The 19,229-nt window shown below is 41.6% G+C and overlaps 1 protein-coding gene across 2 annotated transcripts in view; it reads right to left on the bottom strand.

Annotated features, from left to right (window-relative positions):
• The window catches only part of b3gntl1 (UDP-GlcNAc:betaGal beta-1,3-N-acetylglucosaminyltransferase-like 1), a 338,080-nt gene that overhangs the window by 14,164 nt on the left and 304,687 nt on the right, over positions 1 to 19,229 (bottom strand). For both annotated transcript variants that reach the window (XM_060844592.1, XM_060844593.1), the window contains 2 exons: positions 17,348 to 17,416; positions 14,848 to 14,922 (listed from right to left, as the gene is read on the bottom strand). In XM_060844592.1, the coding sequence (XP_060700575.1) occupies positions 14,848 to 14,922; positions 17,348 to 17,416 (144 nt within the window). The remainder of the gene's footprint in view (positions 1 to 14,847; positions 14,923 to 17,347; positions 17,417 to 19,229) is intronic.

The following is a 19,229-nucleotide window of genomic DNA, read 5'->3' as shown; positions in this document are numbered from 1 at the left end:
ACATTTTGGCATTCTGTGGACACTTCTCTCTGCTAAGAATGCCTTGGAAAATGCTGCTACCCAAATAAATTCTTACAGGAGGGTTAATCCGTAAAGGACAATAACTGGAAATGTGAATTTTTTAAGAAAACACTGAGATTATTTTGCTGGACTTAATTAAATGTAAGAATTCGCTTCCTGCAGATTTCAATAATTCGAATTCACAACAGGGTTTAATTGAAAAAGGTGGCTGCATCATTCACACACGGTTAAAAGGAAGATCATGGAGTGCGTGCAAGTACAGCTGAAATTCACACTGTGCTGAATTGGCAATTTCAGCTGCAAGGCAGAGACAGCTATAACAGGCTTGCTGCTACTAACATTAGCTACAATGGGTTTAGATCAGAGAGTTAGTTACAGTGGGTCAGAGCCCTGTCAGGGCGTTGTCTGTCCAGTTGTGTGAAGATTGCTGGACACGACAAAACAGAAACTTCTTGTATGGTAAAATAAACAGGCATTACTGCCATGTGGCAAAAGGTCAGAGTTATAGATTTAGAGATTATTGTTAATGATATTAATAAAAAAGAGTGCTTAGCATGTTGGCATAATTCTCTGTTTGGATTAAAATTCCTATTGATACTACAGACAAAATTTAAATGTGTTAAGTATTCCTGCACTAATCAGTAATGAATGTGTTTGTGTTTATGTTCCCTAATCCATAATGTTCTTCATTTTCAGTTTAATTTTCAGAAGTTTAAATGCAATCCACTCAGGTTTCTGGCTCTGAAATGTGACCCTTGTGAGTTTAGGTGATCCGACCCTGAATGCTCGGTAATTTTAGGTTGATGGTGGAGAGTGTAGACAGGGATGAAAATTGGTGCTGGATAGCTTTGTTATGTCTGACCAGAGTAATCGCTCTCAGATGACTGCGGTGGGGGTGTTTTGCAGTTTTACCTTCTCGACACTGGCCTACAATGCAGCATCTGGTCGGTTGCCTTGATGTGTCATAATAAAACTTACAGTGGTTGCTCGTGGGCAGCATAAATCAGTGAGTGCAGACCACGGTCTAGGTGTCACATATGGTATATAGTGCAGAAATCACAGGGACTTAGTGCTTTACAAGGCAGCAGTAATTTGACCAAACGATTTTCTGAAACACATTTCATAACGTTTTTATAATTGAGAATGGATTGAAGGCTCTGATCTGAACCCAAAACTGAATCGCACTCATAAACTGGAGAACTTTGACAGTATTAAGGCTGATATCTGAACTCTCAATGTTTCTGACCCGTGCAACACAGCGTAATTATGTTGGGCTTTATAATGTATCAAAAAAGTTATTGACTGCTTTTCAAAGAGAAACGGAATCATAAAAATGGGCTTTTCTTTCTATCTCTTCCAAGCTGTTTCACCACGAGAGCAAATCAGTTAATCCCACTCCCCATCCTTCCTTGCAGCTCTGAAAGGTTCCTCTCTTCAGGTGTTTATTCAATTTTCCCGTGAAAGTCACAAATGCGTTTTCTCTTTCACATTCTTAGTGTATGTCAGATCCTAGACATGTGCTGCTTAAAGTTTAACCTCATGTAGCCATTGGTTGTTTGAACATTGACCTTTTATTGGTAAAAACTGAAAGAGCTGTGGATACCAGAAATCAGAAACAAAACCAGAAATTGCTGGACAAGCTCAGCAGGTTTGGCAGCATCTGTGGAGAGTCAGAGTTAATGTTTCAGGACCTGTGACCCTGTGACAGGTGGGAAGGGCGGCACGGTGGCTCAGTGGTTGGCACTGCTGCCTCGTGGTGCCAGGGACCCTGATTTGATTCCTGCCTTGGGCGACTGTGTGGAACCCACTCTGCGTCTGCGTGGGTTTCCCTGGGTGCTCCAGTGTCCTTCTACAATCCAAAAATGTGCAGGTTAGATGAATTGGCCATGTTAAACTGCCCATAGTGTGAGGTGCATTAGTCAGAGGGAAATGGGTCTGGGTGGGCTACACTTCAGAGGGTTGGTGTGGACTTGTTGGGCCAAATGGCCTGTTTTCACACTGTAGATAACCTAATCTAATCTAGGAAAATGTTGGCATATATGCTGAAGATAGGGTGGGAGAAAAGAGTAAATGATAAATGGGGACAGAGCCATGTGTGTAATAGCAGACTGTGTGATAACAAGGTCTGGTACGTGGGGTTGAGGTAAGGACATGGGAGAGCTCAAGCCCTGAAGTTATTGAACTCTATTGACTTCAGAAAGCTGCAGATTCCCCAAGTGGAAAATGAGGTGCTGTTCTTCCAGCTTGGGCTGATCTCCGCTGGAGTACGTCAGCGAGCCTGAGACAGAGATGTTGGCCAGGGAACAGGGAGGTTTGTTGAAGTGACAGGCAACTGAAAGCTCAGGGTCTTTTTTGAAGGCAGAATGTAGGTTTTCTGCAAAGTCCATGCTTCGTTTCTCCAGTGTAGAGGAGATGACGTTGTGAGCAGCGAATGCAGTAGGCAAGATTGTGAGAAATGCAGCTAAAGTGCTGCTTCACCTGGAAGGTATGTTTGGGGGAGGAGGGAGGAGATAAAGGGGCAGGTGGTCCACCTGCTGCGGTTGCAGGAGAAGGTGCCATGGGACTGTGGGGGGATGGAGGAAGTGATGGAGAAGTGATGGAGGACCACGGTGTCACAAGGTAACAGTTCCTGCAGAAGATGGACAAGGGAGGGGAGGGCAATATGGAGGAAATGATGGCAGATGATCTTCTCATGTGGATGCTGGTGGGAGTGTTAAGTAAGGTCTTGGGGAGTCCTATCACTGTTGCAGGATGGAAGAGAGGGGGTGAGGGTGGAAGTGCAGAAGATGTGTTGGACCTGGTTTTGGCCCTGTCGACAGTGAAGCTGGGGAATCCTTGGCTGGGGAAGTAGGTGGTCATTTCAGAGGCTCCTTTGTTGGAGTTGGTCTCATCAGAACAGATGCAATGGAGCTGGAGGAATTGAGACAATGGAATAGAGTCTTTACTACAAGGTGTGAGGATGTATAGTCAAGGTAATCCTTTGTCTGTTCAACTGTTCTTCTCTCTCTTTGGGCTCCATCACCACCTATTGTTAACTCTATAACCCCTCCTCTCACCCTATCTTCTGCATGTAAATCAACATTTCCTAGCTCCCATCAGTTCTGAGGAAGGGTCACTCAACCTGAAATGTTAACTCTGATTTCTCTCCTCAGATGCTGCCCGACCTGCTGAGCAATTCCTGTTTTTGTTTGGTGTCATTTGGCTTTTGACTTTTTCGTCAATAGGAGCATTTTCTCCTTACCTACAGTGCCATTACAATATGATAGCAGAAATGATAACTGAGCAATGTAGAATAAGTAAAGAAATTCCACCTACGTGTTATGATTCGAACCAGTGATTACACAGATGTAGCACCTTAGCTATATTAAACTAATGACCTCCCTTTCAGATCCACATCATTTATAAATATGAGCCAGCCTTCACTGCACATTCTGCTTCCAATAAGCTTTTCTTCTTGAGCTTTTGCATGTGAAAGCAAAACACTAACACAATAAAACACTTCAGGCAATTCCACCAAGAACCAAACTGTATCATTTTACAACAGTGCAAAAAATCTAACAATCTACAACCCGTATCCAGTGAGACTTTTGCTGGAGATATCTAACTTTAGAATGATTCAATACTTAAATTAAGGTGCAAAATATAATAATGTGCAGCACATGGTACTCTTTTATTAGGATATAGTGCTGCAAAGTTTACGAATGTGCTTAATGTTTAACCACTCCACCCTGAAAGGATTCAATAATTTAGTAATGTTGCAAAGTATTCTGTGGTCTGACAGTTCTGTATGCCAATTTCTCCAAACTTCACTTATTTCCTTCGTGAAAACTGTAAACTAATGATCCCTTGTCATTGATTCCCCAACCATACGAAATGGTCTTTCCAAAGGCACTTCACCATTTTAAAAGTCTTGAAATTAAATCTCCTCTTGGCCTTGCCTGCAATAATGAAATTTTCCACCAATGCATTGCAGCATGGGAGGTTGCATGTAAAAGCAATGCAAGCGATTTTGGTGAAAGGAAAGTTGGTGTATATATTGTAAAGAAGAGTTACTTTTTCCTTCAATTACAGCACCAATTTGCTACTACTTGTTTAATACTTTATTTTATGTAAAAACAATGCCCCAAAGTGATTCACAGGAGTGGTATTAGATACAACTTAAGGCCAGGCCATATAAGAATAGATGAGGAAAGATTGTCTGATACACTGATATTCTTATTTGAGATTTGCAACGGTTTTATTTCAAAGCTACAGTATGGTGCAAATACAAATATTCACCTTTCCTTTCTGTGTCCTTTCCCAAGCCAGATATCATCTCCCAAAGGGCAGAGCTCAGCTTTTTTATTGTATTCTGAAACTCACCACCAAATTAACCAGACAGCTAAGTTACAAATTATTATAGACGATGTCCTTCGAGGCTGTGTAAAACAACTCTGATTTTTCTCATTTTATGAAATCAAACTCCAAATTAACAAATCATCCGTTAACCAACTAACAATTCAAACATACTGAAAAGCTCAGTTCTTACATACCTTTAGATCAACCAATTTACAAACCATTAACAAAAGCGAAGGAAGGGTAGGAGAAATGGAAAGGACTAAATTAAAACTAAGATGGAGGGGGAAGAACTCAGACTTTTTTTAGTTAAGGAAATTAACTAATGGAAGAACTAAAAAGTTACATGTAACAAATTAACAAAAAGCGAAAAGGGGTGGACAAAGGGAGGAGTAAATGAAAATTGTGGTGGATGGGGAGGTAATCATTCACTTGGCATTTCTGGCTGAAGATTCCTGTAAATGCTTCAATCATATCTTTTGCACTGATGGGCTGGTTTACTCCAGTATTGAGATTAGGGATGTTTGTGGAGCTTCCTCCTTCAGTGAGTTGTTTAATTATCCACTATCATTCATGACTGTATGCGGCAGGACTGCAGAGCTTATATTTGGTTGTGAGATTGCTTAGCTCTGTCTATCACTTGCTACTTTTACTATTTGGCATGCAGGTAATCCTGTTTGGTTGCTTTACCAGGTTGATACCTCATTTTAGCCTGGAGCTATGCCTGGCATGCCCTCCTCCATTCTCCATCGGACCAGGGTTGATCCCCTGGCTTGATGATAATATGCCAGGCCATAAGGTTGCAAACTCTAATGGAGTGCAGTTCTGCTGTTATTGATGGCCCACAGCACCTCATGGATGCTTAGACTTGAGTTGCTAGATCTGATCGAAGTCTGTCCCATTCAGCACAGCGATAGTGCCACAAAAAATGATGCAGGGTACTCTCAATGTGAAGGTGTGACTTTGTCACCACAAGGACTGTGCAGTGATCATTCATACTAATACTGTTTTGGTCAGATGCATCTGCAGCTTACAGATTGGTAAGGATATGTTTTTCTTTCTTGTTGATTCCCTCACTAGCTGTTACAGAGCCACTCTAGCAGTTTCTGTTCTTTAGGATCCAACCTGCTCAATCAGTAGTGCTGCTGTGAACCACTCTTGGTGGTGGATATTACAATCCAACACCCAGAGTACATTTTGTGGTCTTCCTTCTCCAAGAGTTGTTCTATACAGAAGAATACTGATTCATCAGCTGAGTGAGGACAGTACATGTAATCAGAAGGAGGTTTCCTTATCCAAGTTTAACCTGACGCCATGAGACATCATGGGGTCTGGAGTTAATGTTGAGGTCTCCCAGGGCAACTCCCTCCTGACTTTATACCACTGTGCTGCCACCTCTGCCTGGTCTATCCTGCTGATGAGACAGGACATATCGAGGAATGGTGACAGTGATGTATGGGACATTGTCTGTAAGGTATGATTTCAGGAGTATGACTATGTCAGATTGTTGCTTGACTAGTCTGAGAGACAGCTCTTTTAAATGCATATAAAATGAAAATACATCATCGTCCCTTCACTGTTGCAGGGTCAAATCCTAAAATTCTCTACTTAATTGCATTAAACATCAACATGTTGCATATGAACTGCAGCAGTTTAGGAAGGCAACTCACAACCATTTTCTCGAGGGATGGGCATCAGTTGCCGGCAAGCCAGAGATGCCCACACCCCACAAGTGAATGTAAAAAAAAGGCAAGATAACATTCTCTGGGCCTTGCTGTGCCCACCACTCAAAATGTTTCAAGAACTCAACTCTTGACATTTTAAATCAAGCTGGAGCAAGTGGGACTTGTACCTAGGCTTCTTATCCCAGAGATATGACCAATATCACTGTGCCAAAAGAATTCTAAAGTCAACATAGTCGTATTGCACTCATTAGAGAGAGATGACTGGTAGTGGTAGAGGATCACTGTGCCTCAGGTGAGGGGAGAGGTTGAGAAGAAGAGCCTTTCATTGCAAGAATTGAACCCACACTGTTGCCAATACTCTATACTGCAAACCAGTTATCCATCCAATTGAGCTAACTAACGCCCTCCAAGCTCAACTCTTAAGATATTTTCGAATCAATCTGCTCTGAAGCAGGTAGGACTTGAACCTGGGCCACTACCTCAGTGCCACCACAGCCCTCAAGCTCAACTCTTAAGAACAAACGTTGGACGAGCGTCTCTTGCTTTCAATCAATTCTGGAGCTGATCTGTTTGAGTCTTAAAGGAACCTTCATTTTTACCTGCTTGAAGGGATAGGTCCTAAGAAGCAATGTCAAGGAAAGAGAAGTCAAGAATCAGGAAGCTTTAGGGAGGGAATTCCAAAGATCAAACTCAGAAAACAGAAGTGAAAATTGAGATTGTTTTGGAGAAACACAAATCTCAGGTGGTTTATGGGACTGGAGGAGGACACTGTGATTAAGGAGAAAGGTACATAGTTCAGGGAGGAATTTGAAGACAAGAATGAGAATTTTAAAAATCGAAGTGTTCCTGGACTGAGGTCGATGTAGGTCAGCTACATCATTAGCAGTAACACGTCAAAAATGCGATAGAAATATTAAGCATTCCTACTCATTTATATTTCTTTGGCAGAACTAATTCCATTTTGCCAAGTCTAAACCACCAAACATCTTTACTGCAGATTCAATCACTAGCTCCCAAACTACACATCTGTTTGGGAGGTTGTGGAACAGCTTGCACCTATTTTTTAATAAAGAATTGAGTGATTGGGAGATTTCCGGACAATGTTGAAGCTTATTCCATCAGGAAACATTCGTTTTTCCAGTCCAGATTGAAAATGTGTAAAGATATGGGAGAGATGCCTCATGAAAGAAATTGCAATCTTTAATGGTCAACACATTGATGAGCAGAACAGAGCTGACAGAATTCTCTGCTGATGCTGGTAATGGTAGACCCTCTTAAATCAAGGGACAGCATTTAGATTAGATTAGATTACTTACAGTGTGGAAACAGGCCCTTCGGCCCAACAAGTCCACACCGACCCGCCGAAGCGCAACCCACCCATACCCCTACATTTACCCCTTACCTAACACTACGGGCAATTTAGCATGACCAATTCACCTGACCCGCACATCTTTGGACTGTGGGAGGAAACCGGAGCACCCGGAGGAAACCCACGCAGACACGGGGAGAACGTGCAAACTCCACACAGTCAGTCACCTGAGTCGGGAATTGAACCCGGGTCTCAGGCGCTGTGAGGCAGCATGTGCCACTGTGCCGCCCTTAATTGGGGAAACACAAAATATGGTTTTGGAGCAGGAATAAAGAGTACTGGGATAATGGTAAGATTCTTGGTAGTGTAGATGAGCAGAGAGATCTTGGTGTCCATGTACATAGATCCCTGAAAGTTGTCACCCACGTTTATAGGATTGTTAAGAAGGTATATGGTGTGTTAGGTTTTATTGGGAGAGGGATTGAGTTTCAGAACCATGAGCTCATGTTGCAGTTGTACAAAACTCTGGTGCAACCGCACTTGGAGTATTGCGTACAGTTCTGGTCACCACATTATAGGAAGGACATGAAAGCTTTAGAAAGGGTTCAGAGGAGATTTACTAGGATGGTGACTGGTATGGAGGGAAGGACTTATAAGGAAAGTCTGAGGGACTTGAGGTTGTTTTTGTTCGAGAGAAGAAGGTTGAGAGGTGACTTTATGGAGACATACAAGATAGTCAGCAGGTTAGAATGGGTGGACAATGCGAGCCTTTTTCCTGGGATGGTGATGGCTAGCACGAGGGGACACAGCTTTAAATTGAGGGGTGACAGATATAGGACAGATGTCAGAGGTAGTGTCTTTACTCAGAGAGTAGTAGGGGTGTGGAATGCACTGCCTGTAACAGTAGTAGACTCGCCAACTTTAAGGGCATTTAAATGGTCATTGGATAAACATATGGATGAAAATGGAATCGTGTAGGTTGGATGGGCTTCAGATTGGTTCCACAGGCCGGCACAACATTGAGAGCCGAAGGGTCTGTACTGCGCTGTAATGTTCTATGTTTTATGGTCGGAGGCAAAGCACACATGAAAAGTGGGCGTATGTACCCAGGTGTAGAGTGAGTGTATGTGTGTCTGTGGGTTTGTGTACGGTTGTGTGTGTGATGCTTTATCATTATGGGTCACCACAGCAGTTAAAGTAGACTGCCTTTGGGAACATGTGTCAGACAACCCTCTTAAGGATTGATTTCACATGCTAACTAAAACATAATGAACTAACATAAAAAGAATCACTTACACAGGATGTGACTGTAACACTCACTCATAGCTCTTACCCTTCCCAAATTTAAAAAAATGGTTTTAAAAAAAGATTGCATCCCTTGAAATTAAACAGAACGGTTGTTCTCTGATCAAATAAAAGCAAGATATACGAGGGAAGGAAAAGCAGTCAGACAGTGAAATGCTCTGGGTGTGAGCTGCTGTGGAGATGTCTGCACCACCTGCAGCTGAAGGAATCTCAAGGTGGCACTAGATCTCCGACAGCTGAACACGGCAAAAACCAAGAAATATTTTGGCTTCATTGAAAGTTAAGCATCTGGCAGGCACCAATTAGACAATGCCCACTTTCTCTGAAATAAGAGCTAAATAATGTGACAGCTGAAACTGAAAATCATGCAAGTTTGCAATGATGTCTTTACAAATTAATCTGTCCGTAATTTGCATGCTGCAAATTTTATTAAGCTGCCAGAAGTTCCGAATCTTTTTATTTGATCAAAATACTTCTTTAGTTAATCATAGTGACTGACAGAAGTTTCTGGTAATGTTATCACATTGATCATAAATGAGTTTTTAAAAAACATCTGTTCCCTCTGTGATAGCATGTTTCCCGTTTCATTTTTATTTGTTACACCTTTCTCACACTTTCCTCTCATTTACAATGCAAGATCAATTCTACATTTCTGGAATGTAAAGAAAGTTTGCCCGGGCATGAACTGTAGTGTGATGATTGAGTTCCACATGTTCACATACCCCATGGGCTGGGTCAGATAGGTACAGGTATTTGGGTTTTAAGTACATGCTATGGCTCTCTACAATTATAGTAAAAATGGCCACGATTAAAACTCTTTTTTTAACAGCAGAATTGTTACCACAGGTTTGCAAACTTTCAGGAAAGGTGGCCCCTTGCCTTTTTCCTGGATTGACACTTAAACCAAAAGAGAGAATATTGCCAGTGTGCTGGAAAGCCATAGGCATGACACCAGGATAGATACTTGAGTAATTTTGCAGCAATTTCAATGCTCCAATTCCTACTGGTTTTTCTACTATGTACCAGATAATGAGTTCTCCTTTGGGAATCATAGAATTGTACAGTATAAAAGAGGCCCTTTGGCCCATCAAGTCCGTACTGCCAAAAATATGCTACTACCTACACTAGTCCCTCTTTCCCGCACTAGGACTACAGCCATGAGCGTTCAGACACTTCAAGTGCTCATCCACCCTCCCAGACAATATATTGCAGACCCCTACCACCCTCTGGCTGAAAATCTATTTTCCTCAAATCCCCTCTCAATCCTCCTGCCTTTCACTTTAAAATTATGCCCCCTTATTCTTGACCCTTCAACTAAAGGGAACAGCTGCTTTCTATTCACCCACTCCATGCCCCTTATAATCTTATACACCTCAAAAAGGTCCCCCCCAACCCCCTCTGCTCTAAAGAAACCATCCACAGCTTATTCAGTTCTTCATAGCTAAACTGCTCCAACCCATAACATCCTGGTGAATTTTCTTTGCACTCCCTCCAGTGATCAGAACTGCACACAGTACTCCAGCTGAGGCCTAACCAAAGTTCTGTACAGCTCCAAGATGACCTCCTGGTTTTATAATCTACGTCACAACTGATAAAGACAATGTCCAGTATGTCATCCTAACCATCTTATTAACCTGCGTGGTCACTTTCAGGGATCTGTGGGCAAGCATCCTAAAATCCCACTGTTTCTCTGAGCTTCCTAGTATCCTGCCATTCACTGAGTACTTCCTTGTCTTGTTCCTTCTTCCTCAGACTTATAAATTGAATTTATTGTTACGTGTACGAGGCACAGTGAAAAACTTTCTCTTCCAAGTAATACAGGCAGATCACAGAGATAAGGAGTATAGATAGTAAATAGTAGGTAAACAATGGCAAAAACAAAAACACAGGTACAGACAAATGTTAAGAATTGTGAGTCCATTGAGTATTCTAACAACAGTAGGGTAGAAGCCGTTGTGAAACCGGCTGGTGCTTGTATTCAGGCTTCTGTACCTTCTCCCCGATGGTAGAGGTTGTAGACTTATGTGGGTTAAGTTCCATCTGCCACTGATCTGCCCATCTTATCAATCCTCCTGCAACCTAAGACTTTCTGCATCACTGCCAATGACCCAGCCAAGTATCATGTCATCCTCAAACTTACTCATCTTCCTTCCACACTCTCATCTACATCATTTATGAATATCACAAGCAATAGGAGACCCAGCACTGAGTGGAGAATTAGTGAGGGAATTGCAGAGGCTATGTTGGAAACTTACAGGACAGGGTTAAGGAAGGATACTTTCTGGTGTGTTCTTGGCATTTACAGGCCTCACACTATTAGGAGGAAGTCCAAACATTGTTGTCCATTTCTTTCTTCAATGGACCGAATCTGGCATCCTTAATAAAATGTATCTTATTTAACAAAATGAATGCAATAAATTGTCGAGAAATAAAGAAAGAACAAAATGCTGGAAAAACTCAGCAGGTGGATCTGTGGATATAGATCTAGAGTCACACTGGAATGGATGTGTTAGTGATGATTCTCTCCCCCCAACAGGCTGCCAGAATTGCTGAGATTTTCCAGCACATTTTTAAAAATTCCGCATCTCTGCTATCTGCTTTATTTACTTTAATTAAATTCTTCAGAAGATTCTGCAGTCTGAAGAATTTAATTGCATCTCTTTATTGGTAGGACGAAAGGATCTAATAACCCTCTGAAAGCTAGCTGAAGAAAGCAGCATGTGCTTGTGCATTTCAAATCAGCAAATAGTGAGGTGTTAATTAAGTACTGGTTTTGTTGCACTGAAGACTGTAAATTGAAACAGGTTGCTAACGAACATCTAAATTATTTAGTCATTTAGAAGACAGGAGCATTAACTCTGAAATTTAGTATCAAATTTAACCCGCATAGATTCTACCTGACATCAAGTTCAAATCCAAATTAAATTTAAACATCATTACTTGTCAGCCCAAGGCCCTAACACTAAACTTTTTTCACAACTCTGACACAGGGCAAAATTGTACAGGATCGACACTGAGTGTTTTCGCACTGTGAAGAGCTGGTAACCTATTCATTCTTAACTTGCCCTCTGTCAGCCAAATTTTCACCGCTCCAGTCTTGACAAAGTGAACTCATGCTGGACATACAGGTGGTTTGCAGCATCAAACATGAGATCCAGAGAGGGATCTCCAAGAACGGGTGGGGGTGGCAGTGGGTGAAAGCTGATTTTTAAAAGTCTATCATCTATTTGAGTTGGGGAGCACAATTGGATTCCATGAGCTCACATCACATAAGGAGACACTTGAAAATGCAAGCGAGGGGCACGCTCACCAAAGTCAGAGATTTCATAATTGGAGTCAGACGGCCATTTCTTGTTGGAATTAAAGACCCTGATCTCCTGTGTTGTGGCAATGATGAGTGGATTGTTGTTATGCTTGAAAGTCAATACATATTTCTTCTGGGGCCTTTTGATTCTGGCTTTATCAGAAATGAACAGCATAGCATCGCATCCCTTAGGGAACTTGGCTGAAGGAGGAGAAAGTGAGGACTGCAGATGCTGGAGCTCAGAGTCGAGAGTGTGGAGCTGGAAAAACGCAGCAGGTAGCATCTGAGAAGCAGGAGAGTCGACATTTCAGGCCCAAGCCCTTCATCAGGAAGGTTGGGGGGGAGGTCAGGCCCAAGGGGGCTGAGAGATTAATTGGGGGGGGGGGGGGGGGGTGGTGATGCTGGGGGAAAGGTAGCTTGGAAGGCAATAGGTAGATGAAGGTGGGGAATGATGGTGATAGGTCAGAGTGGATAGGTGGGATGGAAGATGGACAGGTAGGACAGTTCAAGAGGGCGGTACCCAGTTGGAGGGTTCGATCTGGGATAAGGTGGGGGGGAGGGAGGTGAAGAAACTGATGAAATCGACATTGATGCTGTGTGGTTGGAGGGTCCCAAGGTGGATGATGAGGCATTCCTCCTCTAGGCATTGAGTGGCTTGGATTTGGAGGTGGAGGAGGCTCATAACTTGCACGTCCTTGGTGGAGTGGGAGGGGATATTGGAGTGGTTGGCCACGGAGTGATTGGGTTGTTGGGTGCGTGTGTCTCAGAAATGTTCCCTGAACCGTTCCACAAGTTGGCATCCTGTCTCCTCAATGGTGAGGAGACCGAGTAATGTGAGGGGAAGACAGGACATGCCCCTGTTTTAAGGTAAGGTTTTACAGGTCCAGCCTTTGTATATTAGTGAAAGAAAAGGTGAATGGGAGAAGGCTGGGGAGATGAGTGAGTGAGTGAGTGAACAGGTAGAGGGACAAGGTGGCATTTGGGAGAGTGGACAGTGGGATTGTTATTTGGATCAGGTCAGCTGACAGGTTAGTCAGAAAGGCAGTCGAGTCAGGAGAGTTATCAGGAGAAGTTAGGTGGTTAGGCAAGTAGACAGTTAAGTTCAGGTTAGGTGTAATCGGGTTGGGGTTAGTTGAAGGGTCAGGGGATTGATCGGTGAGGGCTCAGTCATGGAATTACTCAGAGGTTAGACTAGGGCTTGATATTGTTGTGCTTGATATTTCCTGGATAAGTCCAGATAAGTACTGGGGAGGTATCTAAAGTCTCTGACTCTAGCTCAGGATAAGAGATATTCATGCAGTGTCCTGCACATTGATAGTTAAATTTTCCATATAACTCTGATAACCATCTCATATCAGGATTTCCACATGGGCCCGAAGTGCAGCTGAACAGGCTGGGACCTTTTTTTATTAGGGCGTAGGAGGTAAAAGAGGGGACCTTTATAGAAGTTATAAAATAATGAGGGGTATAGATAGAGTTAATGGTAGTTGGCTTTTCCCTAGGATGGGGAATTTCAAGACTAGGGGGCACATTGTCAGGTGAGAGGAGAGAGTTTTAAAAAAGACATGAGGGGCACATGTTTTACACAGAGAGATGTTTCCTGTGAAATAAACTTATTGAAGAAATGGTAGATGTGGGTAAAATTACAATGTTCAGATAACATTTGGTTAAGTACATGAATAGAAAAGGTTTGGAGGGATTTGGACCAGGGTAGTCAGGTGGGACTAGTTTAGTTTGGGATTATTTTCAGTGTGGATTGGTTGGATCGAAGGGTCTGTTTCCGTGCTGTATGATGCGGTGTCCCTTCTCTGATGATCTGGATATTGGAACATTTGACCTATTACTTTTATGAAACATCGAGGAGGAATTTTCCAATGGTGATTTACTTGGCTATATATTTCGCTTGAACTGGTTGGCTTTCTCAGAGCTTGGGAAACTGCTCAGCAAAATGGTGCTGAGTATAACAAGCAATGTGGGTGAATCTGAACTTGTCACAGATGGATCTTAGTAAAGGCTGTCTTACTGTTGCTAGTCTGTCTGCCTTGCCAGTACTGTTATTGATTGCTAACTGACCTCTGAAGTTGCCTAGCAAGCCATGCAATTGTACTAACCACTAAAACTACTGCATCAGGTCAAGAATGTGGGCCATCACCACCTTTGCAAATGATTTGATCATTGCCGGCCACTTCCTAAGGGGAAAATATATATTGACTTGCTCATCCCAAAGAATCAGCCTGATTCCACTAAGATTTGGCTCCTGTAAGTTAGCAATAAGTGTTTGCTTTCTCTTAAAGCTTCTTTTTTTTTAGTACTAACTCATATTATTTATTTTATTCAAAGAGCTCATCCCATTCTCACACCAAACTTTACAATAATCATCTGTTAAGATCAGGCTGCCTCTTGGCAGGAGCAGGGGATGTTCATGCCAGTGAGTAATAAGTACAACACTAAGTTCTCTGCTTATGTTAGCTGTGCTTATTGTACATGTCCCACTGGTGTAGTGTGCGATGTGAACCAAAGATACAATTTACAAGCATGTGTCTGTACTTTGTCCAAAAGGCAACTACTGAAGATTATCCAGGAAGGGAACTAGATGAGTTTCAGTAGCAAATGAATGGACTTTTGGAATCAGGCTGTTAATTTACTGCTGGCATTTTCAGCAGTTTTACAGTGGTTATAATCCTCATTAAAAAGTTACTGGTGCACACAGAGCCAAAAGCAATGTTCACTTTCTAAGTTGACATTGGATTTAAACTGTTTTTAAAAAAACTGACTGAACCATCTTCAAAATCCATTGTACCACCATCTTAGATTTTGCTCACTTTTGGTATGGTTGATCTTATGATTACTCCTTTTAAAACAAAATATGAAAACAATCTGTCACTTACCAGTTTTACACAAATGATGAAAGGGGGCTTGGCATCTGTAAAATGGAAAATGGGAATTTTTGGCTTTGGTTTGTCCTGGAAGAAACAAGAATGTGTGTCAGCACACCGTTGGGATTATGTTACCAAAACGTTGACATAACATACTGAAGAATGTGTTACATTCAGACTGGTGAACCATCAACATTGGACCTTTCTTGTTTGAAGTGCTTGCAGAAATGATGGTATGGTAAGTTATTTCATGAATGATTTCTAAGAGACTCTGAATGGAGATAGAAAGTTATGTGTGGACGTGCGCACGCATGTGTATTTGATGAACCTAATTTTATTTCTATTATTGCTTAAATCTTGGATGCTAAAATAAAAATTAGCTATTTTAGTTTTAAGAGAATGGTATTCTATAACTTTACACACCACCATTCCATCATTATTCTTGTTAGTCTGACATTCTGACACAGCTTTTTAGAAGATGGTGACCGGTTCTCTGCTTATATACAGATTCATGTTGTTGTAATATTCTGTAGAATGCCAAGCAATAAGGAGCTTTAAATCTAATGCTTACAAACTCTTGATTTAGCTCACACTTTGCACGTGGGGCACCAAGTAGGCTATTTAATGATACGGCAATTCCTAATTTTGAATGTATCCACACAGAAAATTCACTGTTGTGGAGATGTATTCTGGATGAATAAAAAGGCAAAATACTGTATGAAGTAAATTTGGCAATATTTGATAAGCTATTGGATAAAACGAGGGAATGTGCAAAATAAGATCATTTCAATCATTCCAAGATGCATAATGTTGACTTTAGAGAAAACCTACGATGAGTGTAACCAAGTTAAATACAATTTTGTCCATACATCGGACAAGGTAATTTTACTTATTTGTGCCAGGTACCAGTGTTTTCCTTTACAGATATCTGATATCATGGAGTCGTAAAGCTTCAGTTACCATTCCTATCACTTCCCTTACAGGGAGTACTCTGTCATCAAGAAGCACTTTATCAGGTGGCCCGCCTGTGACCCAGAAACACTTAACCAACTGACCATTAGTTCAGGCATGAAGTTTAATCAGCATTTCCACTGTGCAGGTCCAACTCTAAAGGTACAGGTACAGATGAAGAATGTGCAGGAATACATTCATTTTTCAACTGCAATGTCAGAACAAACTTGCCACTGACACTGTAATTATCATATAAATTGAATCTGAATCAGGAATCAAGGACACTGGAGTGAAGTTAAGTGAGGCACCCTGAAGAGAGGTTAGTCAAGCCCATTCAAGTCAAAGTTTAGTGTTGAGGTTAATCTCAAGCCCCTTTGCACTGGAATTAAATTTCGACAAAAAGCTGAAAATATAAGCAATCTGGTATTCAAAGGGTTAAACATATGGACGCCAGTTATGGTACCAATTCGTGCTATGACCTATCAGTTTAGCTAAGTGTCAATTATATCATTATCTGTTTATCATTAATCTTTATTGTTTTTATAACCCCTCTGAGCTAAGTACATCGTGAAACATTTTTTACAAGATGTCACCACACCCCTCTCATCTACCCAGTTAATCAAGATTAAGCTATCATTATCCACAGCATCAACAAAATGAACACTGCAGTGTTAATTACAAAGCATTAATCGTTCAGAATAAATAGTTTTGACAATAAGATGGAACAGACAGTGGTAATGTCATTGGACCAGTAATTTAGTGAGCTGGACTAAGTCCAGAGATATGGATTCAAGTCCTACCGTGGTAGCTGGAGAAATTTAAAAACAGCTATTTAATAAAATGCAAGCCTCATTAATAATAAAAATGAAACAATGGGTTGTGGTTAAAATGACTGAGTTCACAAGCGTCTTTCGCAGAAGAAATTTGCTTTCTTTACCTGGTCTGGCCTACATGTGACTCCAGGCCCACAATAATGTTTTTGACTCTGATACTGTCCGCTTATACACCATCATGGGCAATTATGAATGGGCAATAAATTCTGGCCCTGTCAAAATGCAGACCAAGAATGGATAAAAAAACAGTGCAGATTATGGTTTAAAAATATGAAATTCCTTGAGTATTACTCATGAAAGATGACTGTATTCCTTCAGCGTCTCGCAACAACAGGCTCAGTGGAAAATAATTTTCTGTCGATTCTCGGGCAATTACACGTTATGGTACTTTCAATAAACAGCATGTTTTCTTATATTCATGTGTGGGCCATGAATACCAGCAGATTATAGGGGACAAAACTGAGGAAGAGGTGGAGAGCTGCATGTGGAAGGCTTTGTCTACCCCATGGCCTCAATCACAATCCAAATGGGATTAGGGACTCAGTCTATGGGGAATGCAACTATGCTCTCACTCAGTGGATGATGGGAAAATGGCAGAAAAACGAACTGTACATTAGTATTTTGTGTTTGGTACAGGGGAACAAGAGGGATGTAGGCAAAGGAGTTCTTTGCTATAATGTATCATCCCTGGAGCATAGTAAAACAGAATTTAAAAGACGTTTTCTTACCTTTGACTCTTGGTAAGTGTAGAAACCCTTTGTTATCTTACTTTGATCCACATCACAAAAAGATACAACCTGTAGAAGGTGGAACCTGTAGTTAGCATTATTTATTTATTAACAAGGTTCAGTGTTTCAAATGGTTATAGATAATCTTCACTAGCAGATTTTGAATGATTTAGAACGAGTTCTCATCTTCGAGTTTTCAATGGAGACAATACTAATACACAATCACTGCAGCTAACAAGCAGAAAAGGCATCCTAATATATACATAATGTGTTACATACATTAAAACATTAACAGGAAACCTAGCTGCAATGGTAACCATCAAAAAGTCTTTTTGTGGTCTTTCTGATGGTGCATAGACAGAAATGTAACAAGAATACACTGAATAGATCCGTAGATAATCTGGGAGAATATCTTCATCCCAAGTCACAGAGTCATAGAAGGTATGGTATGGAAACAGACCCTTCGGTCCAACTCGTCCATGCTGATTAGATATCCCAAACCAATCTAATCCCACCTGCCAGCACTTGGCCTATATCCCTCCAAACCCTTCTATTCATATACTCATCCAAATGCTTCTTAAATATTGCAATTGTACCAACCTCCACCACTTCCTCTGGCAGCTCATTCCATACACGTACCACCCTCTGCGTGAAAAAGTTGCCCCTTAAGTCCCTTTTATATCTTTTCCCTCTCACCCTAAACCTATGCCCTCTAGTTCTGGACTGCCCCACTCCAGGGAAAAGACTTTGTCTATTTATCCTATCCTTGCCCCTCATAATTTTGTAAACCTCTATAAGGTCACCCCTCAGCCTCCGACGCTCCAGGAAAAACAGCCCCAGCCTGTTCAGCCTCTCCCCATAGCTCAAATCCTCCAACCCTGGCAACATCCTTGTAAATCTTTTCTGAACCCTTTCAAGTTTCACAACATCAGTCCAATAGGAAGGAGGCCAGAATTGCATGCAATATTCTAACAATGGCCTAACCAATATCCTGTACAGCTGCAACATCACCTCCCAACTCCCGTACTCGATACTCTGACTGATATAGGAAAGCATACTCTGACTGATAAAGGAAAGAAAGATAATGCCTTCTTCACTATCCTATTTACCTGCGACTCCATTTTCAAGGAGCTATGAACCTATACTCCAAGGTCTCTTTGTTCAGCAACATTCTCTAGGACTTTACCGTTAAGTGTACAAGTTCTGCTAAGATTTGCTTTCCCAAAATGCAGCACCTCACATTTATCTGAATCAAACTCCATCTGCCACTTCTCAGCCCATTGGCCCATCTGATCAAGATCCTGTTGTAATCTGAGGTAACCTTCTTTGCTGTCCACTACACCCCCAATTTTGGTGTCATCTGCAAACTTACTAACTGTACCTCTTATGCTCGCATCCAAATCATTTATGTAAATGACAAAAAGTAGAGGGCCCAGCCCTTGTGGCACTCCACTGGTCACAGGGCTTCAGTCTGAAAAACAACCCTCCACCACCACCCTCTGTCTTCTATCTTTGAGCCAGTTCTGTATCCAAATGGTTAGTTCTCCCTTTATTCTGTGAGATCTAACCTTGCTAACCAGTCTCCCATGGGGAACCTTGTTGATTGCCCTACTAAAGTCCATATAGATCACACCTACTGCTGTACCGTCATCAATCCTCTTTGTTACTTCTTCAAAAAACTCAATCAAGTTTGTGAGGCATGATTTCCCACGCACAAAGCCATGTCAACTATCCCTAATCAGTCCTTGCCTTTCCAAATACATGTCCATCCTGTCCCTCAAGTCGAGAAAATGGGGACTTCTGCAGTTCCTTTCATCACCTCAGGTTACCCCTTTACATCCAATGATTTTTTCAAACAGGAGAGAATGTTGTATTGTAGGAA

This window comes from Hemiscyllium ocellatum, chromosome 25 (genome assembly GCF_020745735.1).
Source record: "Hemiscyllium ocellatum isolate sHemOce1 chromosome 25, sHemOce1.pat.X.cur, whole genome shotgun sequence".
NCBI classification, from domain to species: domain Eukaryota; kingdom Metazoa; phylum Chordata; class Chondrichthyes; order Orectolobiformes; family Hemiscylliidae; genus Hemiscyllium; species Hemiscyllium ocellatum.
This window is presented reverse-complemented; position numbering and strand designations above follow the sequence as displayed.